The sequence below is a fragment of the Miniopterus natalensis genome, chromosome 9 (assembly GCF_054644295.1).
Source record: "Miniopterus natalensis isolate mMinNat1 chromosome 9, mMinNat1.hap1, whole genome shotgun sequence".
In the NCBI taxonomy this organism is placed as follows: domain Eukaryota; kingdom Metazoa; phylum Chordata; class Mammalia; order Chiroptera; family Miniopteridae; genus Miniopterus; species Miniopterus natalensis.
Window position 1 is genome coordinate 9,128,549 of NC_142089.1, and position 24,251 is coordinate 9,152,799.

Genomic DNA, 24,251 nt, shown 5'->3' on the forward strand with positions numbered 1-24,251 from the left:
TTGACAAGCTCATGTGGCCCTTGGTTGGGGGATCAGGCTGCAAGTGTCTCCTGAACCTGGCCATATGGAGGTCTCAGGTGACCCTGAGGACAATGGTCTTGGAGGAGAGAAGGGGCCAGACACCTAAGTGGAATGGACTGAAGTGGGGGTGAGACTACATTGTTTGGCAACTTTTTTTGCTGTGAAGGAAGGCAGGGTGGAAGATGGAGAGCAACATGGGGTCACAGAAAGGATTATTAGAGGGCATAGGGGGAAGAGGGCATAGGTGGAGTTAGACTGGAGTGGGCTCGAAGTTCAAAGAAAGCACCTGTGGGGACTGCGAGGTGTCCACTGGCGTCTGTCTCCCCACCTTCCACTGTGATAGACTGAAATCAGGCTGGGAGATACGCCTCCCAGCCTCCCCTGTGGATCGGTGACGACACATGACCAAGTTCCTTCCAGTGGAAGGTGCACAGGAGTGATGGGTGCCACCTCTGCCCTCCTTGCTAAAAACATTGTCACTGCGCAGGGCCTCCTCTCTCCCGCCCTGCCTGCAGGCTAGAGCACAGACATGCCTGCCACTCAGCTCTGACCATGGGGGGTGCTGAGACAGCAAGACGGATGGAGGTGGGGTCCCTGAGCCTCCAGGCGGATCAGAGCTACCCCGCTAACCTGGGCTGCTCCCCCCTGGTCCTACACGAGAGAGAAATGCCTTCCTGTGTTCTGTAAGCCACCAACACTGGGCCGTTTTGTTACAGCAGCTTCACTTTCACGTTCAGGGATACACGTTCAACAAGCGACAGCAGTTGTTACAAACACCACTACGATGGCAGCACTCCCCCGGGTGGCTGGGTCACACGCACGGCCTTTGCAAAGCGGAAACCACAGGTGTGAGGGCGTCTTTAACGGGGGCTGGCAGGATGCCCGCTTGGCACAGTGTGGCGCGGGGCTGCCCCTGAAGCGCTTACCTGCTTGGTTGGTGGTGATGTTCACGGAGGCGAACTGAGGCGAGAAGGGGCTCTGGTCGGTGACGCCGTTCACGGCCTGGATCTCGAAGGTGTACTGGGTGTGGGCCAGCAGGTCGCTGATGTAAATGCGGGGCTCGGTCAGGCCCAGCTGGCGGGGCGCATACTGCACATTGTCCCCACAGCGGGTGCAGGCGCCCCGGCCTGAGCCGCAGCTCTTACAGATGATGTTATAGACGAGATCCTCGCGGCCCCCCGAGTCGCGGGGCGGGGTCCACTCCAGCATGAGGGAGGTCTCGTTCACGCTGGAGATCACGGCCTGGGGTGCGGAGGGGATGGCTGGGGAGGGGGAGGGGGAGGGCGTCGGTCAGTGGGGGCTGTGGGGTATGTTTCTGCCCTGGCTCCAGCCCACGTCTCCCAAAAGGCTTCCTCCAAATACTTTCTCTTCTTCACCCACCAGAGAGATGTTTCTAGAATATAACTCTCATCCTGCAGCACATCTGCTTAAACCTTTCTTTCTGGATGCCAACTTCCTTGGTGTTTGTTACTTAGGGACAGTCTTTTTGTGTTGGGGGCTATACCCACCCAATATCTATTTTCCTTTCTTCCTCACAACAGAACCCAGTTTGACTCAGGTGGCAGTATGTCCAGCTAAGAGACTGTATTTCCCAGCCTCCTGTGATTAAGTGCAGGCTACTGATTATAGTGGAAGTTGTTGGTTAGGACTTTTTGTTCATCCTTTCAGCCCTTTCTTTCTGCTGCCTACAACATGTGTGATGGCTGGAGCTTCGGCAGCTATGTTGGACTATGGAGTGACCCGATAGAAACCACATGCTATGAATGGCAGAGCAGAAAGAGAAAGCCAGGTTCCAGACAACCTCATGGATTTCCCATACGATCCCACGACTGCCTGTCTCTGGGCTTCTATTATGTGAGAGAATAAATCCTTATGGTTTATGCCACTGGGGTCAACTCCCTGTTACTTGCAGCCAAATGCCATTCTGTGTGATGCAGGGGTTGCGACACTGCCCTCATAGTCACCCTTTCTTAGAGAAACTTGGCCTGTGACTCAGGCAGCTGTTGCCAGGTTAGAACACCGGGCAGCCTTTTCTGCCACAGATACCACCTGTGTTGGTTCTTTCTCTGCCAACCCTGCCATTCTCTGTCCCTTTGTGAATCAAGACCTTGACTTTATCTTCCATGTGACTTAAGAGAAGGGGGTAAGGAGCCAGATGGCAGCTCCGTGGTATCTGCATGTTGGCAGCTACCCCAGGATGGTCCTTTTCTAACCAGTTTTCCATTTCCCCTCCCCCCGGGTACTGGCTGCTCCTCACTTGGTAAAGGCTGGCTATAGCCGGACAGCCGCCCAACCTTCACTCTGGGCTTTTTTGCGGGAGACTGTGGACTCAGACGTTGCCCTCAAGGGGCCCCAGACGTACTTGTACAGGGCATGTCCAGCGGGTCCAGGTCGGCTCGGTAGTAGCCATTGCGGCAGACGCAGTTGGTGGCCCCTTCTGAAGTGGTCCGGCTGTTGATGGGACAGTGGGTGCAGGCCTCGTCCCCTTGGTTGGCCTTGAAGGTTCCAGATGGGCAACCTGGGAGAGAAGACAAAGAGAGTGACTGAGTAAACCAGTGGACTCAGAGAGGACCATGCAGTCTCACGGAGGGGGCACACAGCATTGTGAGGGCCATGTGGCCTCGTGGAAGGGGCCACACAGTATCCCTGTTGAGAAACACCATCTCCTAAAGTTCCTGGGGGTCTCCACTCTCTAACGTGGCAGTCTTAGCTGTGCCCAGAAGGTTCCAGGCTACCCACTTTCATGTCTCTAAAGCTATCTATATGTTTAGCTGGGGCCTCCGACAAGCCTTCCTTACCTACTCCAGGTTGGCTGGGCCACAGCTTCTAGGACCAATCCTGACTTAGTCTAAAGACTCTGAAGAGGTCTGCAGAAGTGCCTGTGGCCCAGTCTTGCTTACTAATGGCTGGTTGGGCCCTGATTCCTGTAACTAGAATCCTGGGTCCCAGATGATTGAGATGATTACATTATAACAGAAAAGACCCAGCACAGTTCAGAGCACGTAGAGAGGCAATGTGGTGGAGCAGGAGAGAACACTGGCTTTGGAAGCAGACAGACCTGGGTCTGAGTCCCAGCTTGGCCTTGTACCAGCTGTGTGACCCTAGACAAGTGGCTTAACCATTCTGAGACTCAGTTTCCTTTTTTGTAAAATTACGATTCTAAGGCCCATTTCTGTGCGCCATTGTGAGCATTTGGTGTGAGTGTGTAAAACACATGACACGAGGCTTTGCACAATATAGGTGCCCAATGAATCGTAGCTGTTAGGATGGTAGGTGATCAATTTATTAAATAAAGGGGTCTGCAGTACCAGGGACAGCCTGAGGAGGGCAGTGTTTGTACTTGGTGTGTATTCTGCCATCTGGGATCTCACAGGGTCTTTGGCCTTCTTCCCTTTTCTGGGGGTTGCTCAGGATTTGGGTTCAGGCCCTGTAGCTCAGGGCTTAGGTTCTACAAGAGGTGACCACTCCTGTGTGGGCCTGTGTGCCAATCCACCCTACCCTTCCTCCTGGCCCTGGGCTGGGAAGCAGGAGGCCTGGGCTCTAGGCCTTGCCCCTTTCCTGGCCTGTTTCTTCTTCTATTTACTGGGGTTCATAATCCCAGCTCTGCTGTGGTGCCTTTGGGGAGATCCATCAAGGCGTAAGTGAGAAGGTGGACAGGGAAGAGCTTTGCAAGGGGCAAGTTCCTCCTTGGGACGAAATGCGGCCAAACTATCCACAGGCCAGGGACCCTTACCTGGAGCACACTCCATGCCAGAGTACTGTGTGACCTTTGGTAAGCAACACCACCTCTCTGAGCATCCTTTCCTCATATGTAAACGGCTAATATAAATTGCCCAAATAGTTGTTCCAGCCTCAGTTTTCAAGCTTATCTTTCAAGTCCAAGTCTTAGCAAATGACGTCCCCAACCTCTCAGCCAGCCCCAGCCTCAGAGGCCCCATTTTCCTTGGTGCTTACATTTCTTGAGTTCAGAGGGCTTTACTCCCCTGCCGTCATTATTCATCAAGGGGTCTCCTGGACAAGCTCTTGGCTCCCCCGGGACTGGACACATGTCTGATTCACAGCTCCTTCTCCTGTCCCTGGCACAGAACCTGGCACTCAGATGCTCCATATAAATCCTTCTAGAAACTGCCTGCTTAAGTGGAAAGAGCTTGGGCTTTGGAGATTGTGTAAGTAGAAAGACAGCGAAGAATAGTGATTAGCATGCAGGTTGCCTGGCAAATCCCAGCTCCACCTGTGCCAGCACTATGACCTTGGGCAAGTTGCTTAAGCTGTCTCCTCGTCTGTAAAATGGGGACAATAGTGTCCACCTCCTAGAGTCATGGTGAGGATGACAGTTGGTTAATTTAGGCAAAAATGCCTAAAACAATTCCAGGGCATTATTAAACTATCTGGTTCAAATACCAATCTGCTCGGTGATCTCAGACAAGTCAGACAAGTCAGACAACCTCTCTGAGCTGCAGTTTTCTCATTGGTAAGAGCATCTACCCCATAAAGTCGCCGTAAAATTGTAATCGATGAATAGTACTGGCCCAGGGTTGGGAGGGTTAGGGGTTGCAGCTACAATCTCAGGGCTTGCTGCTTGAGAACGGCACCTCCCCTCAGCCCCCGGCCCTTCTTTGCTTCCAGAAGGTGGCAACCGTCCTAATCAACAACCACCTGACTGATGCCACCTTGACCAGGGCCTGTGGGGATCTTGGAGAAGAACCAGCTCCAGCTCAGTCCTTAAGGAGCTGCCAGGTGAGGGGGAAGGGACTTTGATATACCGACCAGGCTAGAGCGACACCAGCAAGGATGGCAATGAGCGCCTTTGGGGAGTTATTGGGGTTCCGTTGCACAGATGGGGAAACGGCTCTAGATCACAAATAAGAAATGGCTGACATTTACTGAGTACTTATGAAATGCTGGCGCTGTTCTAAGGACTTAACTGATAATAATTTATCCAAGCCTCACCCAGCATATGACGGAGGTGATGTTATCACCCCCATTTTCAGATGGGGGAACGAAAACACAGAGGTGAGTAACTTTCCAAGGATGTGGGCTTACAGTGGCAGAGCTGGGATTCGATCCCAGGTGGTCTGACTCCAGGGGTCACTTCCCCAACCACACACTACACCACCTTTATGCGACTCATGTTGTGTCAACGGTCTGAGTGCTGAGCAGGGATTGCCAGCTTCTGCTCTGGGTGCCTGCCCAGGGCTCTTTCCACTTTGCCATGCTGGCTCTGGGGCCCTTGAGTCCTCCTGCCCTCTCTCCCTCTCACCTTCTTCTTAGGCACCAACCTTTTCCTGCTGGCTAGATAAAGGGGCAGCCCCGGCTGTAGTTGAGCAGTTGACCTCTCTGAGCCTTAGTTTTCTCTTCTGTAGAATGGGGGCACAGGGCTCCAGTGAGGGTCTAAGACCATCCTGATAGATGCCAAAGGGTTTTGGCTCCAAGACCAAGATCCTCCTGGCTCCCCAAGCTTAGCATGCCTCTTCCATCTGCTGGCGATTCCCTGGGCCCGGCTGGTGAGTGGCTGCCCACTGCCCCCTCTGCTCCGTGCCAGTCCTCCATCTGGACCGCCTTCCCGGCTGTCCTCTCCCATCGCCATGCCCTGGCCGCCTCTCAGACTCCCCAGGCTGCCTCCTCCAGAAGCTTTCTCTCATTAGGTGTGCTGCCCAGCCATCCCTTGGCCCTCCCGCTGGGCATTCTGTGGTTTCTGTAGCTATTGGCACTGTGCTTCATAAAACCCTTCCCTCTGTCATTCCTCCCCCTCCCCCCTGCAGCCAACCAATTACCAGGTCTTCCCTCCCCAGCAGTGCCCTGTCCTGGCTCTTCTCTGTTGCCCTCCCACCCACTCCTTAGCTTCTCCTGGCCATCTGGCCTTCTCCTGCCCACCCTCCAGGACCAGCTTTCCAAAGTGAAAAACTTTCTGTGTCACTTCAAAATCCACAATGGCTTACAATGGAGTATTATGTGGCCGTGAAAAGGAATGAAGGACTGATCCATGCTACACCACGATGATGCTTGGAAACATTATGCTTAGCGAAAGAAGCCAGTCACAGAAGGCCACATGTATGTGCTTCTACTTCTATGAAAATTCCAGAATAGCTATGTCTATAGAGAGAGAAAGTAGATTTGTGGTTGCCAGGGGCTTGGGAGAGCAGAGAATGGGGAATGAGGCCAATGGGGAATGGGGTTTCTTTTTGAGGTGATAAGAATGTTCTAAAATTGATTGTGATGGTTGCACAATTTTGAATATATTAAAAACCACTGACTTATACTATTTAAATAGGGGAATTGTATGGTGTGTGAGTCACAGCACAACAAAACTGCTATTTTAAAAAATCCACAATAGCCCCCCCCAAACTCCTCAGGGTCTCCCAAGGCCCCAGGGCTGGCACATGCCCACCTCTCAGTGCCCACGACCCCAAGCCTTGCCTGATGGTCTACACAGTGAACTGCATATGGTGCCCGCCCCCAGACCCGCCTCCACACCTCTGGCCTCTGTCAATCCTGCTCTTGTTACCTGGAATGCCCTCCCTTTGTCATAAAGCGAACTCCTACATCCCTTTAAGACTCAGCGCAGGTATCACCTGTTCTGGGAAGTCTTCCCTAAGACCCCATGCCGAGCCGAGTTGAGGTGACTATTTTAATTACTTACTTAGGAACCTGTAAGTACCTGGTTGGACTGTAACCTTCCAATACAATGCCAGATGCCCAGTGGGCGATGGGTGGATGAAGTGAGGAGCTGGAAAAGCATCCAGCTCAACCACCTTATTTGACATTTGAAGAAACTGAGGCCCAGAGGGGAGCAGACACACACGGCTCTTTTCTGATCTCAGCTGTACCGTGTGACTATGGGGTGTGCTGGGACCTCAGCTCCCATCCGCCACCTCCTCTCCCTTGGAGAGAAGTCTGGGGCAGCTGGCGTCCACAGAGCCCGGTGCCCTAGGGACCACGCTGCTCCTAGCTTCTCAGCTGGGAAGGCGCCCGTCCTGCCAACATCTGAGTCTCGTACAGAAGTGGGAAGAAAACGAGACCTGAAGACACAGACTTGGGCAGCTGCACCCCTGACAGACGTGTGGGCTCAGGCAGGTTCCTGCCCTGAGACGCAGTCTCCTCCAGAAAGGGAGCTGGTGGCACCCGCGTGGTACAGCCGCAGTGAGAGCCTCTGAATGGGTCTCCCAGCCCTCCCTGATCTGGTGAGCACCACACCCCACTTAAACTCGGCAGCGGCTCCCCACGAGGCACTAGAATTAGCCTACACACCTAGGCCTGGCCCACAGGACCTGCAAGGCTGGCTCTGCTGTCTTCCTGTCACTTCCTGCCACTCCCCTCATTTACTGTCCTCCAGCCCACCGGTCATCAGGAGTGTTCTCACCGGGGCCTTTGCCATGCTGTACCCTGTGCCTGGACGGCTGTCCCTGCTCTTCCCGTGGCTGATCCTTTTCATCCTCTGGAACCTAGCTTAAATGCCACCTTCTGGAGAGGCCCGCCCTGACCATCCTGACTAAAGTGACTGTCTCGCTAGTGAAACAGTGAGACGTCTAGTGATGTCTGTTTCCTTCATTGGCCCTCATCGCAATTTGTAATTACAGTTGACCTTTGAACAGCACAGGTCCACTAATTCATGGTTTTTTTCCCAATGAATATAGGGGGGCCCTTCATATCTATGGGTTTCATTCATATTTGTGGGTTCAAGGAACTGTGGATCGAGAACAATATTTTCAAATTCCCAATGTGATCAAAAATACTGTTTTCCATCGGAGGTTGGCTGAATCTGCAGATTCAAAGGGCTGACTGTGGAGTCAAAAGTGATAGGCAGATTTTCGACCATGCGTGGGGTTGCTGCCTCTAACCCTCACACTGTTCAAGGGTCAACTGTATATTAGAAAGCCATTTATAAACGTGTGTGCTGTCTTTTCCCTGCACTGGAAAAACCTGGAGAGGGGTAGAGGAACCAGATTTGTCTGGTATCACTGGGTCCCTAGCTCGTGACAGAGTGGTGGGAACATAGTAGGTGCTCAATATATATTTGTTGAATGAACAAATATACCCCTTACGGGATGATGTGAGAATCAGATAAGAGAGTAGGTGAGAAATACTTAGTCGAGTAAATCCCAGGTGTGGTGCCACCATTATCATCTCAATTCCTTCAGGCCGCGTGGATGCTCAGATCTCTCTCCACTTCCCATTTGCTCTCCCCATGGGTCTTCCCAGGGGCCTGCCCACTGGGGTGGCCTACTCAACCTGGGTTTCAGACTGCAAGCCCCGTGTCCTGGAAACATCTTAGTCTCAGGCAACCTTCCTGTATACTTCTCCAGAGCCATCGGTCACCTCTCTCATATGTTTGCAGTTCCCTACATGCCCTGGCTGCACACACACCAGTCCGGTTGCCCAAATGCCCTTCTCTCCCATCATCCTGTCCCCTGGGATTGGTGAATCGGACATGTGCACCTCTGGGAGGCCTGCCCTCCACTCTCTACAGCACATAACTTAGACCTCCACTGAGTACACCAGCCATATGCTCCCTAGGCAGTATTGTGCTGGTAAATGGCTGACTGGAGTATTGTGTTTGCTGATTCCTGTGGTGTAAATGCTCCCCCCAGGGCAAATTTCCAGCTACCAATCTGATATAACTGAGTTGGGAAGAAATGCCCACAGTTGACTCTTGTTAGCCAAGCTGGCACAAACCAGCTCCATCCCACCACTGGACCTAACCATATGTGACTTCTCTGTGTTCTGCCCACTGGTTGGTGAACCCTGGTTGGGGTAGGGCTGGGTCTTTAATCTCCACATGCCTAGCATCTAATACAGGGTCTGGCACATAGTAGGTGCTCACTTAATTCAGTTTTCTGAATGAAGGTAGGTCTGTCTCCCCAACTGGACAGTGAACAACTTGAGGGCAGGGGCTGTGGGTTTGATAAGTTCATATACACAAAGTGCTTAGAACACATAGCAAGTGCTATATAAATGTTAGCATGTAAGGACAGTAATAATTCCCCATTTATCATGTGCTGTCCAAGTGCCAGGCCCAGTACAAGTGATTAACATGGATTTTCTCACTAAATTCACATGACCACCCATTGAAGTACCATTATCACACGCCATTTTACAGATGAGAAAACTGAGGCTCGGAGGGGGTGGGTGACCACACCAAGGTCACAAAGCTTCTAAATGGCAGAGCTGAAGTTTGACTACCAGTCTTTGTGATTCCGAAGATCTTGTGCCTAGACACTGCTGGACACAGAAATTATCGATGGCTGAATGTCAGGACTGGAGACCATCTTATCAGGCTTCCTGAGGGGACAGGGCTTTAGGGGGTCACTCAGCAAGGGAGAGGCAAAGCCTGGGCCCCAAACACAGGACTTTGGGCCAAAGCAGCTGGCCATCACCCACCTTCTGCTGATGCCCAGAGCCTTTGGCCAGGCAACCGCAGGCAGGGTGGGGATGGCAGTCGGCCGGGGAGGGGGAGGAGGGTTACAGAGAAACAGATTTTCTCCCACCTGCCCCCTGGGCTCTGGGGATAGGTGATAATTGACCGAGTGAGCCCTGAGTCAGGCCAAGCAGGCCTCCATCTGGGCCTGGCATGGAGGGGCTGCTAATTGGCACTGGGTGATCCTCAAAGCCTCCCTGGTTAGTTTCCTGCTCTGCTCCCCCCTCTCCTCCCAGAGATTCCAGTTTACTCTCCAAAATAACTAATGCTGCAATGAAATAAAAAACTTGTTGGCCTAGAGTGGTAGGCCAGGGGGGTGGGGGGTGGGGGGAGAGCTTCTCTGTCTTCTGGATGTCCCGTGGATCTAGGCAGAGGAGGACTCATCACAGTTTAGGTCCGGCTACTGAGAACCTGAGCAGGAGGTCTGATGACATTGAACCTGGGTATGGACAGTGGAGCCAGCTCCCAGGGCTAAGTCCCTGGCCTGCCTCTTGCTAACAGTGTGCCCAGGCAAGGTACTAACTCTGTGCCTTAGCTTTCTTGTCTGTATAATGGGGATGCTGATAGCACTTGGATTTGTTGCAGAGATTACATGAGGCGACATAGAGAAAGCACTTGCAACAGTGCCTGCCGGTTCACACTAAGTGCTGTCCACGTGTTTGCTGACATCTTCATGCATTCTTGGCCCACCCCTTGCTGTGTGCTCAGCCCTGGGGAGACAGAGACAAAGATGTAGCCCCTGCCCTCAGGGCTGTGGGTCCGGTTGGGGAGATGGTGAGTGATGAATTTATTCAATAGGCATTTTTTAAGTCCCTATTCTGTGCCAGACACTGGGACATTGAGACAAAAGGCCCAGGCCCTGCCTGTAAGAGGGGGGGCTGGAAAACTCTCCTTTAACCAGGCCTGAGTGCTGCCCGCTGTGGGCAGAAGGGCAGGGACTGGGTTCTGGGCTCAGCAGTGCCAGGTGGTACGAAGGTAGATGGCATACTCCTTTGCCTTGGGGTCTCTAAGAAGCTCCGGGTTTGGGCCAGGGAAAGGAAGTTGACTGAACAGAGGAAAGCATCCTGGGCCCAGAGCAGGGAGGCCTGGGCTCAGCTTCCCTTGCTCTGTGAGCTCACTCTGGGCTTAGGCAGGACCATCTCTATGGCCTCTTCCAGCTGGGGGACTGTGGCTGTGGACAGGCTCAGGCACCCACCCCTGGGCCCTATGTACTCCTCCACCGTGGAAAAACTGATTTGTGTATTTCCTGGGGCTTGTGCTGTGCATATGCCAGGGCTGAGCCTGTGTTGTTCTTGTGGCTAAGTGGGTGGGGTTTGGGGTCTCCCTCATGCAAAGTGGCTTTTGCATTTTGCATGCTTCTTGTTTTTGCTGCTGAGGTTAAGCCAACAGAGTCAGTCTCCCTGGGTTGGCTGGGCAGGGTGCCCAATCCTCTGTGCCATGGGCAAAGCCACACTGGAAGCAGGTGGCAAGCTCCTGGGACAGGAGTTTCCAATCCCCGTGGCTAATATGCGCCTGCCCGGTGCTAAGCCAGGAGCTTCCCTAGCCCATACCCTCGCCCAAAGTCACTCAGGGGGTAGGGGCAGAGCCTGTGCTCCCACAGTCCATGTTCTAACACCTTCCTCTGAAGCCCTCAGTGACCCAGCTTGATGAGAGTGCCCCTCCCTGCCCTTCCCCTACCTTCTTTTCTCCTCTGAAAAGGGGGCCTTGCCTGGCCAGGTTCAATCTAGGCAGTGCCTCAGGGTCATTCCCCTGTGGTGGTAACTTCTACTGGGACCAACCAGGGGATGTCAGTCATCTTTCTCCCACCCCCACCCTCACGTGCCCAGGACCCCCTGTCTGCCCCCTGCCGGGACCTGGGCTCTGTGGATCCCCGCCAGCAGCTGGCAGGACTTCAGAAGTCAGAAGGAAGCAGCAGGAACTGTGTTAACACACCTCCCCTTTTCCTGCGGGGGGAAACTTGGGCCTCCCCAGGCCAGACTCCACACCAATCATCTGCCAAGTCCCTCCTCTGCTCAAGACCCTTCAGTGGCTCCCTTGTGCCTGTAGTGAGTCTAGCTTCAGCTCCTGGCACTGCCCAGCTGTGCCCTAGGGTCCTACCACAGTAGGCAGAGACAAGCTCCCCAAAAAGCTGTGCTCGGTCTCACCTCTGGGCCTTTGCCCAGGCTGTTCCCTCTGCCTGACACGCTGTCCCAGCTCCAGCCTGGCTAACTCCCTTTTATCCTTCAAATCTCAGCTCCAGCCCAAATCACCTTTTGGACCCTGTCCTAGGACTGGCGTTTGGGGCCGCACCACATCGCAGCTGCTAGTGCACAATTAGACAGTCGTAATTCTCTGCCTCCTGCACCAGGCTGTGAGCCCGGGTGACAGCAAGAACCTACAATGTCCAGCGCCTCTCAGCACCAGTGTTTGGCCGAGAGGTGAGGGACAGGTCTCAGAAAGTGACTGACTGAGGCTTGTGCTTAAGGTCGCTCAGCTTGTGTGTGGACTGGAGATTTTGTTCTAGGCCTCTGGAGCCCCCAGGCCATATCGGAACCCCCAGAAACGGTTCTCAATGCATTCTACCTTCATCCTTCTTGGCATCTGGTTAACATCTGTCTCCCCATATCCCACCTTCCCACCCGCCCAGCTGTGAGCTCCCTGAGGACAGCCACCACGCCTGCCCTGTTCACTGCCTGGCACAGAGCCTGGCACAGAGCGGGCCTGTAGATCCCTTGGCCCCGAGGCCGGAGTAACCAGAACTTTCATGACCACTGAGTCTCTTGACATTTCTTCCCCGTTGCATGTGGGTGTGAGGGGCTGGTAGAGCTCAGTCTCCTGGGGAAGTCAGACCCTGCACCCCACCACCTGCAAAGGTAGGTGAGCGTGCTTCACACCAGCCCTCCCAGCCCCTGGATCCTACGTTAGGCCCCCAGCCCGGCTCTGGCTTGCCTCCCTTCATGCTATCCCCACATAGGGGCTCCCTCCCGCCCAGCGGGCAGCCCCATTCCTCCAATTTCCTCCCAATTAATCAAGCTCTGAACTTTTTAATTATCTGCCTGCAGGGTGACTCCCCACTCTGGTGAAGCAATTAAGGACATTTCCAAGAGCTGCACGGCTGCCGGCAGGCAGCTTTGACCAGGCCTTGATGGAAGAGGTGAGCGGAGGGAGGGGCCGGTGACAGGAGGGGTGGACAGGAATCCCCCTGGGCCACAGGGCTGTCCTGGGGTCCTAACCAGGGCCACTCAAGTGATCTGGGGCTACACTGTCCAGGGCAATCCCCAGTGTTCACTCAACAGCCCTTTCTCTGCAGCTAGAATTTGGCTTTGCAGACGCGACAGTTACCCAGGCACTGTGTTAGGTGCTTTACGATCTTCCTGCATGCACACCTTGACCTTGGGAGTAGGAAATATAATTGTCTCTATTTTACAGATAAGGAAACAGAGGCTCAAAATCACTAGGCAACCCCGAGATGCAACTGGGATTTGGAGCCAGCTCTGAGTCCACATCTGCTTTGTTCCACTGTCTCTTAAAGATCAGTGGGACCTGTCAAAGTGCCCAGGAGCACTGAGGAAGGGGGTGGATCAGGGGAAGCCTCTGGAGAAGCCACCCAGGCCTGATGAAGAACACAGGTTCTCCATGTGCAGGGCTACAGATGGGAGAGGGCATTGCAGGCAGTGGGGACACCCGTGGGAAGGTACAGAGGCGTGAAAGGCACAGTTTGTGCCTGGGGAGCTACAAATAGTTCAGGGTCACTGAAGCATGAAGTTCGAGGCTGAAAGAGGCGGGAGATTAGGCTAGGGAGGTAGGTGGGGTCTGGGTCATTAGAAGTCAGGAGAATATTCATGAGCTTTTGGTTCAAGCTTCTCATTTTATAACTACAGAATACATGTGCCAGACATGGACAGTGACTTGCCTAAGGTCACATAGCAAGTCAGTGGCTGATGGGGCTGAAGCTGCAGCCCAGGAGTCCTGATGCCCAGAAGGGAAGGGAAGACAGAGGGGAAGAGGAGTGGTAGCTGTCAGAGCACTGTAGCCTCCCGACTGGTGTCCTGGTTTTTGCCCTAGCCCTCCCACCTCCCCACTTTCCTCTGGCTGCAGTCTACTCCCAGCATATCAGCCAGAGGGACCCTGCAGAACAGGAATCAGCTGTCGGTTGCTCCTCTGCTCAAAGCCCTTCAATAGCATCCGTCTCACTTGGGGTACAAAGAGCCTACAAAGCCCTCTTTACCTCGAAGATTAAATTTATCGGTAGATATTTTATTTTATTCTTTTTTGTAATTGTATCCCTTTTACCTCTCTGAACTTACCTCCTATTACCCTCCCTTTTGTCCACTCCATCCCAGCCACATTGGTCTCTTGGCTATCCTAAAGCACATCAGGCCACCTCTAGCCCCAGGGCCTTTGCATGTGCAATTTCCTTTGCCTGGTTCAAGTCCTAGCTCAGCTACTTCTTCACTATGTCCCTCTGTGAGCCTCACATCTTTCTTCTATAATTGAGGTTAATGCTGCACACTCTACCTTCCTCCCTAGGCTAACACGAGGTCTTAGTGAGAAAATGGGGAACAAACAGAGCTTCACAAAAGCGCTCTCTCCAGTGTGAGGTGATCCCCGCAACAGGGCTTATAAAGGTCCTCACTGGGTCCTTGAGAAAACAGGCCCCCAGACCTTAAGCTGCATCGACATGCCAGAGCCTCCCAGCCTGTAATCCTCTGGCCTCACAGATGCTGGAAAAGCGAGTGTTAAATAATAATCACAATGTGCCCGAGGGGAAGCCGGATGTGTTGGGAAAGCTTGACACATCTGGCAGGGCCAGGCCCGAGTCCCCGAGCACATCTGGTTGCTGTATTGACAGGTGGTGTAGTGGGTCACTGAGGAAGGGCCAGGAGGGCCCAGTCCTGGTACCACAAGGGGGTGATGGCCGGATGGTGCTGGGGAACATCTCCCAAGCTGCCACGGTCCATTGCCCCCTGTGGATTCCCCCTGAAGACCATCCACTGTACTTTGATGGCTGTGTTCTGAGGGGCCAACTTAGGACCCAGAACCTAGGCTGCAGGATTCCCAAATCCCTGCCTTATTGTGTCAGCACCAGCCACCCCTGCTGGGGCTTGGGGAGCCTGGGAAAGCTCCTCCCCTCTCCAGCTAGGGGGTGCATTTTCAGGGTCACCTCATATAGCACTTCCCCTTCTATGGGATCCAGAAATGTGGTCATCAGCTCCACCTGAGGGAGCCCCTGTTCTGAGACTGGCCTCCTCCCTCCTCCCACCTGCCCCAAGAAAGCCATGGTCATTAATAAAGGACACAATTAGCTGTCAGCAGAGAACATGTCTGGAATTTTTTACCTGCCCATGAGCTCGGTTAAGGCAACAAACCCCCGGACCCCCCGGGGAAGCAGCTGCCACACACCTTTCAGGGGCAGGAGGGGGCCTGTGACTCTTGCGGTGTGGGTTCCGCAGGCCCGGGCCTGCGCAGGGCAGTTTTTTCCAGGCCAGTGGAGAAAGTGACAGAGTAAGAGAGATTTCCTGGCAGAAGTTGTTTTTTTCAACCCAACAGGCAATACAAATTCAATACAATTTTCTCCCCCTTCCGGTGCCGACTTAGAGTCTTTTAGAGCTAAAAGGCCTTTAGAGAAGAGATTGTTCAATCTCTCACTTTACACCTCATTTTACAGCTGGGGACACTGAGGGCCAGAGTGGGGAAGTGGCCTTGTTTGTGGAGAGAAAATAAACATGCTTCTCTATGGATCCCTAGCTCACCTAACACAATTGGAATTTGTAGCTAAAGTCCGAAGGAATGTTTCCCAGTCCCTGCCGGTCATTCTGCATTCTGTCCGGACTCTGTGCTGGGGCCGGAGGGACAGCGGCCAATGAAGAGACGGGGTCCCTGACCTCAGGGGGCTGAGGGTCTAGTAAGAGAGACAGAGGGAAAGAAGCGATGGATAAACACAAATATCTAAACACAAGTTGTGACTGCCTTTACGGAGTGTAGTCAGGAAAGGCCTTTCTGAAAAGGTGGCATTTAAAACGCAGTCCCTGAAGAGAGGAATGTTTGGCTGAGCGGGAACAATATTTGCAAAAGTGGTACAAGCTCAGGGCCTTGGTTCCTCCTCAGTGTGATGGAGTCATTACCAGGCACCTGCTACCCATTTGCTTGGCTGCAGCTATCTATGACCGTGGACAGACACTGCTATGCCCAGGAAGGCACTTTCTGTCTGGGCACCTTTGTCCTAACAATGCCAGGAGGTTAGGATTAGTCACCTCTGTTCTGCAGATGAGAAACTGAGGCTGACAGCAATGAAGTGCCTTCTCCAGGGCACATGGACACCAAGCTCCGGGGTCCAGGCCTCCAATACCTGCCTGTCTCTCTTTGCTCTTCTGGGTGCTTTCCAGAAGCACTGCTTCCCCCAGGAACCTGAAAGGTTGGTCTGCTTGAGCCCTGGTAGCCTGTGGCTTGAATGTTGATGAAAATCCCACTCAAGAGGTCCTGGCATTTGGTGCCCGAAGGACTAGGAAATATAAACAGGGAGAAGGGGAGCTTGCCCACATTCACACTGAGGCTTGGGGGCCTGCAACCACTCTTCCTCCTAGGGGTACAGAAACCGTTGCCCTCCCCCTGTTGGCTTCTGGGGATCAGGCATAGCCCTCAGCTAACCCAAGCCATAAATCAAATGCACAAGATGTGGCTTTGGCAGCCATCCCAGTGAAAAAGATCTGGGGGTTTGAGTTGACCACAAGCCAAAAGCTGCTGAAAAAGCCAATGTGGTCTTAGACTGTCAGAGTGGAAGCAGAGTGACAGCCTAGCATCCTCCCTGCTGCTCAGGCAAGGTCAGTTTTGAACTCCACATTGAAAGGAGGTCCAATGAGTGAGAATCGACAGCACATCTCAGGCCTCCAGCTTGTTTTCCATCTGTATCCATCTCTGGGTGGTGCTGGAGGGGCTTGGCGTGGGGTCTCAGATACAAACTTTCCCGGGCAGCGTTTTCTAGGCACACATTAGAGTCCTGGAGCCCCACTTGCCCTGGAGCATTCTCCTGTCCCGCTCCTTGGGAAGTATGAGTTCTCGCCTTAATGCAGCGCAGCTTCTGCCTCCACATATCTAGACCTTTTGGACACTGGGGATTTGAGATCATGTGTGTGTTCTCACTAGGGTCTGCCCTTGATTTGAGGACAGACTTACTCAATAAAAGAAAAGCCCAACAAGGTTTTTCTAAGTAATATCTTTATGCCCTGCTCTGTGTTGGGCACTAGGCCAGAGTGGGTTAGGACACAGCCCTTGGCCTTGAGGATCAGTGCTAGAAGGGTCCTCAAAGAAGGCTTTCCAGAGGAGGGGCCATTTGAACTGGGTATTAAAGGATGAGTAGGAGTCTGTCAAGGCCAGAAGAGATGAAGGACATTTCAGGCAGATGAACAGTATGTGCAAAGGAGGGTGGTGGAGGGAGCATGGGATATATGAGGGAAGGGACAGGACACAAGTAAAGAAAGGTGATCTGAGGTTATGTCACAATGAGCTTTGTGTGCTCAGTGACGGAGTTTGGGTTTTATTCTCTAATAGCAGGGGAGCCAGTGCTGGTCCTATGCTGGTGCTCAGATGGCGGCCCTGGTGCCCTCAACCTTCTGTTCCAGGCAGCCTTTCCAGGACCTGGCCTCCTTGCACTGTGTCCTCCTGCTCTGGCCTCTGCTGGTCCACTCCCTAGTCTCAATTCTTTGCCTGTCTCTTTGTTTTCCCCAGATATTTCCCTCCTCTAGCTCCCGAGAGTGTCTTCCTCTCTTGTCACTGCTTCCACCATTAAAAATGAACTGAGCTATTAACAACAGCAGCTACTACCTATTGTGCACCTACTGTGTGCCAGGTTGAGGGCTTCATGTACGTTATTGGGGGGGGAGGCATGCATCACAGTGGTGGTTGGGAGCACAGCCTCTGGAGTCAGAGGGTGTTAGCCTTTATCAACAATCCTTACAGCAATCCTTTAAGGTAGGTACTAATGATATTCTCATTTTTAGAGGAGACACTTAAGGTTTTGTGGGGATAAGTAACCAGCCACAGCCAGTATCAGAGCTGGGAGGGGAGCAGTGGAGCACTACACCTGAGTCCAAAGAGGGGCTGGCATATAAAGTACTCTATGGCCTCACCTCTCCCGAGCTGGTACCTGGACTGGGCCTAAGGGCCCCAAAGCTCAATGGGCTCCCAGCCTGGTGGAAAAGAATGCCCAAAATAAATAGGCAATTTCCAAACAGTGTGACCAGTGAGAAGGGATGCGCTGGGGAGGAGGTGCTGGGCCTGGGAGCCCAAGAAGGGGGCCTTAACATCGCTCTTTCTAGAGCTGATAACATTTGAGCTGTCCTGAAAGACAAAGAAGGGCAAGGCAAAAGAATGAAAAGAGGGGCATGGTGGGCAGGGGGCACGGCCTGCGTAAAGGTGTGGGGATTTGAGGGTGCACAGCAAGGCCGAGGACCTGCAGCTGGAGCCCGAGTCTGTGAGTGCGGGGGTGCAGGACATGAGGCTGGACAGGCAGACAGGGATAGGGGTGAACAGCAGTGGGCCTCCCCCCAGCACTGGGCGATGTGTCCCTGCCTCTGTGCCTGCTGCCTGCAGATCCGGTAGCTCTGCCTGTGGCATGACGGTTCCTGAACCCACAGAGGACTGGAATAAGCTGCCCAATCTCTGGACTGGAACATTCTTGGGTCATAAAGTCCCCATGGCAGAGCAGGGACCTGGGATCCTACCCTTCTCTGCAGGGCTCCTTTGAGTCTAAATGATCCCAAACTTTCCCAGGGATCGATGGCTTCTTCAAAGGTTACTTTAAAAACACCTGGAGCCCCAAATCTTACAAAAATCCCACACCTTCTCAGTTTTAAAGGGCCAAAAGTTGAAAACTATGAGCTAACAGCCAGATTTGCAGAACAAGCGATCTTTGACCAGCAGCTGGTATACTTCATGACAAATTGGCCAGACACCGTCATTTTAGAGCGATCACCTTTAAATGGCGCTTCAACCAGCCCCTAAATGTCTCCTTTATTTGAACAGCGTGTTTATGGGGCCCAGGTTGCTTTTCCCGGCTTGTGTTTTGGTTTTATAAAGGAGGAGGAAAGTGAGAGAGAGAGAGACAGACATCAAAGCATTGGAGGATGGCAAACCTCTAATCTCATAAACTCTTCTCTTATCTGAGCCCTAATAAAAATGGGGAGGCCTGGTTGTCGCCAAAAGTGGCTCTGAAAGCTCATAAACTTGACAAGCACTTAGCTCTAGCACCCACAGGGAAGGGCTCTAATCCTTGAGAAAAATGAAGATGAGGAGGGGAGGCGAGCTCTGGTGACGGGCTGCCTGGGGGAAAGCCCACGCTGTCACCAGGTGAGGGCTCGAGAGCACAGCTTCCCAGCTTACTCTCTCTGACCTCGTGGCAACCCTGTTTGAGAGCGTCTCCCTGGTTACAAGAGAGGCCAAAACTAATATTTTCACATTTGTAATCTTCTGATAAATAACAGCTCGTGCTTAGAGCTTACGCTGGGCCAGGTACTGTTTTAAGTGCCTTATGTGGATTAATTACTGTAATCTCAAATTATACTATAATTATCCTCGTTTACAGGGGATACAGGCCCAGAGAGGTAAGCCACTTGCCCAACATCACCAAGTCAGTGAGCGGCAGAGCAGGGATTTAAGCAGAGATGGCAGCCATGTGTCATTCACTGCTCATGCAAAGGGGGGGCTCCAGGCTGGGTGGGGGTGTCACTCAGCTCCGTCATCTCCCCTCCTCTCATTACAACATCCCCATGAACTCCTGGCCCTGTTTGACAGCCGATGAAACTGAGGCTCAGAGTGGCTGAGTGGCCTGGCTGAGAGCACACAGTGTGGGGGTAGCAGAGCTGGGGATCCACCCCAGCTGCCTGGCTCCAGGGCCTGGCAGCACCTAGCCTCCAGATCTGACCATCCTGAGAGCCCCAAAGGGGCTGGGATCAGTTAGGGTCCCGAGGGTCAGGATCTGGTGGTCTGGGCAGCAGGCTTTGTTACTCTGCTGGACTCAGAGTCCTTTTCTGAACATGAGTGCTCTGGAGTCCTGCCTGGCTGTGTCCAGCTTCACCACTTCCTAGCTGGGTGACCTTGTATTTATTTATTTATTTATTTATTTATTTATTTATTTTAGAGAGAGAGAGGAAGGGGGAGGGAGTGAAACACTGATTTGTTGTTCCACTTATTTGCATTCATTGTTTGAGTCTTATACGTGCCCTGACCGGGGATCGAACCTGCAACCTTGTCATATTGGCATGATACTCTAACCAACTGAGCTACCGGGCCGGGGCTGCAGATAAGTCTTATATTTAAGACTTATATATGACACATATATTTGTCTTAGTTTTGTCATCTGCAAAATGGGGATAACAATGCCGTCTCCCTCCTAAGATTGTTGAGAAGATGGTCACACAGGAAGCGCTCAGAACACTGCTGAGCGTGCAGCAATAAACGTTAGGTGTCGTTATTACTGTGGTCTCCTCTCCCTGGGGGCCTGCCCTGCACCCTGGACCCTGCTGCCAAACTGGACAGCCTCCTGCCCAGCTCTAAAGGCCCTCACGCTACAGACGGCTGCCTGGCTGGGCCAGCCTCTTAGCTGCCCGGGCCGTCTGCCATCTAACAGAGAAAGCAGCACTTTGGGTCCAAACCCCCGGCCCCCTCTCCCTGGCTGAGGTCTTTAGGCCCCTGAACACATCTCTTTGAGTTTCTGCTCTTTTGTCTGTAAAACAAAGATAGCACCTGTTTTAATAACACAGCAGTAAGAGTGGGGCCTTAGGCTCAGACAGACTGGGTCTCTGCTCCTCGCCCTCTGCATGACCTTGGCACAGTTGCCTGAACCCCTGGGGCCTCAGTTCCCTCAGCTGTACATTGGGAACACTCCCTTGTGGGGTTTATACTGTGAGGACAAAATGGAGGTACAGCTCGATGATGCCATGTCTTGCCCTGCACGGGCTCATTAAGTGACTGCTAGGGTTCCCGATTTCTCCTGGTAGAGATCATTCATCCGACGGCCATGAAGCCCTACTATGTGCCAGGCACTGTTCTAGCTGCTGGGGACCCAGCAGCAAATAAGACAAGCAGGTTCCCTAATTGTAGAGCTTTCAATCAAGCGAGGAAGGTGAACGATAAACAGATATCAAAGCAAACAAAGTGATGCGCTAGAGGGGGCTGAGGATGGGGGGACTGTGGTAACTGGGGTGCTTCAGGAGGGCTTTTCTGAGAAGGTGCCATGTGAGCTGGGACCTGAAGGTAAGAAGGAGCCAGTCGCGAGGAGAGCATGGGAAAGAGGGTTCCAGGCAGAGCGAACAGCTTAAGTAAAGGCCTTTCCTCAGGAGGGAATAAATAGGCCCAGGCTGTCTGAGGGGCAGCAAGGAGGCCCGAGTGGCTGGAAAGGAGTGAACGGGGGCGGGGGAGTGGGAGACGGGGCCGAGCGGGAGGGGAGAGCCCGAGCCGGGCCTCGAGGGCCCCGAGAGGAGCCGCAGACTGACTCTAAGTCAACGGAACCACTGGAGGGGTTCAGACAGGACTGTGAAGCGACCTGTGACTTGAGTGGGTCCCTCTGCTGAGCGGGGCATGGACTAGGGGGGAGGCTGGGCCATGGTCCAGGAAGAGGTGACAGTGGATGGACAGGGTGGTGACAGTGAGGGTGGAGAGAGGTGGTTGGATTTAATGAGGACCCATGAGCAGTTTCCCCTGGCACAGTAATACCCACTCGAGTGAGGGGTGAGGGGCGAGATGCCACGTCTGCTTCCATGAAGGAGTAGATCGGCTCCTTGGGAGTATTTCACCGTCTCGGCAGTGTCCCCTCCCTGAGGACTCTGTCAGCGAGCTGACTGCCCGCTGAGGGCCAGTAATTAGGCTTCTGGGACAGGTGCCCGAGGGGCTGGCAGAGCCTCCCCTCTGGGCCGCGCGGAGCCCGTGGCCGCCCTGCTCCTTGGCAGAAAGTTCAAAGCGAAGAAAGCTGCTGCAGGCAGCTCCCTGCTCCGTTTGAAGGGTCCTCCTGTCGCTGCTCACCCGACCCCAGGCATGCGGCCTCCCAGCTGCCCGAGGCCCCACGGGACGTCTGCTCGAGGTCTCAGCTCTTGCCCAGCTCCTGGCGTCCGCCCTCTGTCCCCAGCCGTGTCTCGCGCCCTCAGAACCAAGCTCACGCTGGGAGAGGCTGAGGACGCGTCTTTGCCAGGGAATCAAAATGTCACACTGTCTGTACCTGCGCGTGAAAACAGGATCCTTCCCGAGACACCAGGCCTTCGTGCCGGGAGTCCATCAAACGGTGGGCCTTTCAGGCATTGTGACAGGTAGGGGAGAAACGACTTTGGGGCTGCCAGGGCACGGGGCTGCCATTCATATTTTTTATGGTCTCCTGCTGTTCCCACCTTTGAGATGGACCCATCTGTTCCCGAAACCAGCCTGTAAGTCACAACTGCCCAGCACAAGCACACCTCCTGCTTCTGTTTCCGGAGAGTAAGTTTCCTGGCCATGGGTGCCTCCCACACCAAGGAAGGTCTTGTCATTCTTCCCTCATGATGAGGCAAGGGAGGCTGAAAGAGGGGGGTGACTGCCCAGGGACACGTGGACATTGGTGCCAGGAGTGGGCCAAGACCTCCACCTCTGGCTTTGAGTTAAAGGTGGTCTCCTTGGCACCAGGTCCTCTTGCTGCCCAGGTTCCCTCCTGCTCTACAAGGTCTGAAACGACAGCAGGAGGCTCTGGTTAAGGTCAGGGGAATACCAACAAGGCCACTTAGGGGGAGTGACAGATAGGAATGAACAGTAAAGTATGTGTCCTAAGAGAGCTAAACTGACCATGATAATTGCTTAGATATAACAGTCATCTTAGATTATTTAGGCACTAACTCCTGCCCTTTGTCTGCTAAGAGCATTACAGAGCCCGTCACACTGCTGTAAGGGTTGGTGGTGTGCAGACTCACTCACTCATCTGTTCGTTCATTCATTCTTTCCACCGACACTGACTGAGAACCTGCTACATGGCAGGTACCTTGCTGGGGACAGAAAGACATCAGACACAGGCCCTGCCCTTGGTAATTGCTACTCAGGAGTACAGCTCTATCTCTGAGAGCTTCTCAGGTGGTTCGGAGAGTGGCCTTGGGAGTGAGACCACATCCTAGCTGTAAGACCTCGGGCAACTTACTTCACCTCTCTGTGCCCTAAGCAACTTACTTCACCTCAGTTTCCCCATGTGAGAAATGGGGACAATAACAGTGCATACCATATCAGGTCGTAGTGGGGTTAAATGAGCCAACACGTGTCCAGTGCTCAGAACAGGGTGTCTGCACAAAATGCTCAGCCCTGCTCTTCCATGTTCTAAAGGACTAATAGCATTTCCCAAACAAGGTCTCGTTGTCTTAATGGTTACTGCTGGGTTTTATTTCTAACAATTGTGTACTCTTTTAAGCATCCTGGCAGAGAGTATGCAAAATTCATATCTATCAAGAGTGTCTTTACACTTGTGCTTAAACAGTCATCATTACCCCTTCAATAATTTTTCTTTTTTGAATACCAGGCACTATTCTAGGGGCTTTAGCCATATTATCTTATTTACAACACCCCTGGGAGGTTGGTACTATTTCCCCAGTTTTACAGAGGAGAATGCAGACTTAAAGAGGCTGCATGACCATCCAACCATCCATCCATCCAAGCATCCATCCATCTATCCATCCAAGCATCCATCCATCCATCCATCCATCCATCCATCCATCCATCCATCCATCCAGGATTTACTAAGTAGCCATTATGAGCCAGGAAGCACTGTGCCAGGACCAGGCTCACGTCCCAGCTGGTAACAAAGAGACCCAGTACCTGCCCTGTCAGGGCTTCCAGTCTAGCCATGAAGATCGACCTACATTTAACAAGCAGCATGCTGAGGGTCACAAATGAAGAGGTACAGGGGACAATGGGTGAGTTCAATAGGGGCCCGACAGTGTGTGTTATCGGGCTTCAGCCCAACTAGGAAAGCCTGCTTAGAAACTTCCCCTTCTACCCCAAACCACTCCTCTCAAATCCCATCTCTGCTCCTAGTCAATGTTGCCACCTTCTGTTCACCAGGGTTGGTGGCCCCTCCTGTGACATCTCTCGTCATCTCACAGGCTACAGATGTCATTCATCCCCAGAGGAGCACAGTACATTTGAACCCTATCATGGATCTTATGTTTGACATTTGTTTGCGGGCTGAGTGCTGACTGTAATGTCTCCCCCGCTTTAGGAAGTCTTCCTTAACTGCCCCCCAGCCCCTCAACCTGCAGGAACTTGTGTATATCTCCAACTAAGCCCCATATCACAATTATTTTCCGACTTTGACTCTCTTCCCCACCAGACGTGAGCCTGTAAGCAGGTCTTATCATCTTTGAACCATGTCCAGTACAAAGCTGGACATGTGCTGGGTACTCAATAAGAGCTGGTTTCAGGAGTAAGTAGAGAGACAGAATGGGTGAGAAAACCTGGGTTTGAGTCTCATCAGTGACAATTCTGGCCAAATGATCTTGACCAAGTCTAAGGTTAGGATTTTGGGTTGCTATGCAAATAGCTTCATCTTGCCCTCCAATTGTAACCAATTAGTTGGAAGCTACCTGGGGTGTTGTGTTGAGAAGGACCCTGAGGTACCACTGGGTTTAGTGGCAAGAGTGCTGTGATCGATTAGTAATGTCTGCCTTGGGTTCAGGAGGAGTGGCAATGGGTGCTCCTCATTTCTGATATCCCGGGAAAGTAATTGTCCTCTTTGCTTTTCTCATCTGCAAAATGAGGAGACTAGACTCAATTATACCTGACACTCTAGGATTCCAAGCCCTGCATCCTCCTATAATATGACTTTTCTTTGGGGACA

At 52.9% G+C, this 24,251-nt stretch overlaps 1 protein-coding gene across 3 annotated transcripts in view; it reads right to left on the reverse strand.

Moving 5' to 3' along the window:
- The window catches only part of EPHB2 (EPH receptor B2), a 158,443-nt gene that overhangs the window by 29,771 nt on the left and 104,421 nt on the right, over nt 1-24,251 (reverse strand). For all 3 annotated transcript variants that reach the window (XM_087820171.1, XM_087820170.1, XM_087820169.1), the window contains exons 4-5: nt 2,384-2,539; nt 948-1,283 (exon numbers count right to left, since the gene is read on the reverse strand). In XM_087820171.1, coding sequence (XP_087676297.1) covers nt 948-1,283; nt 2,384-2,539 — 492 coding nt within the window. The remainder of the gene's footprint in view (nt 1-947; nt 1,284-2,383; nt 2,540-24,251) is intronic.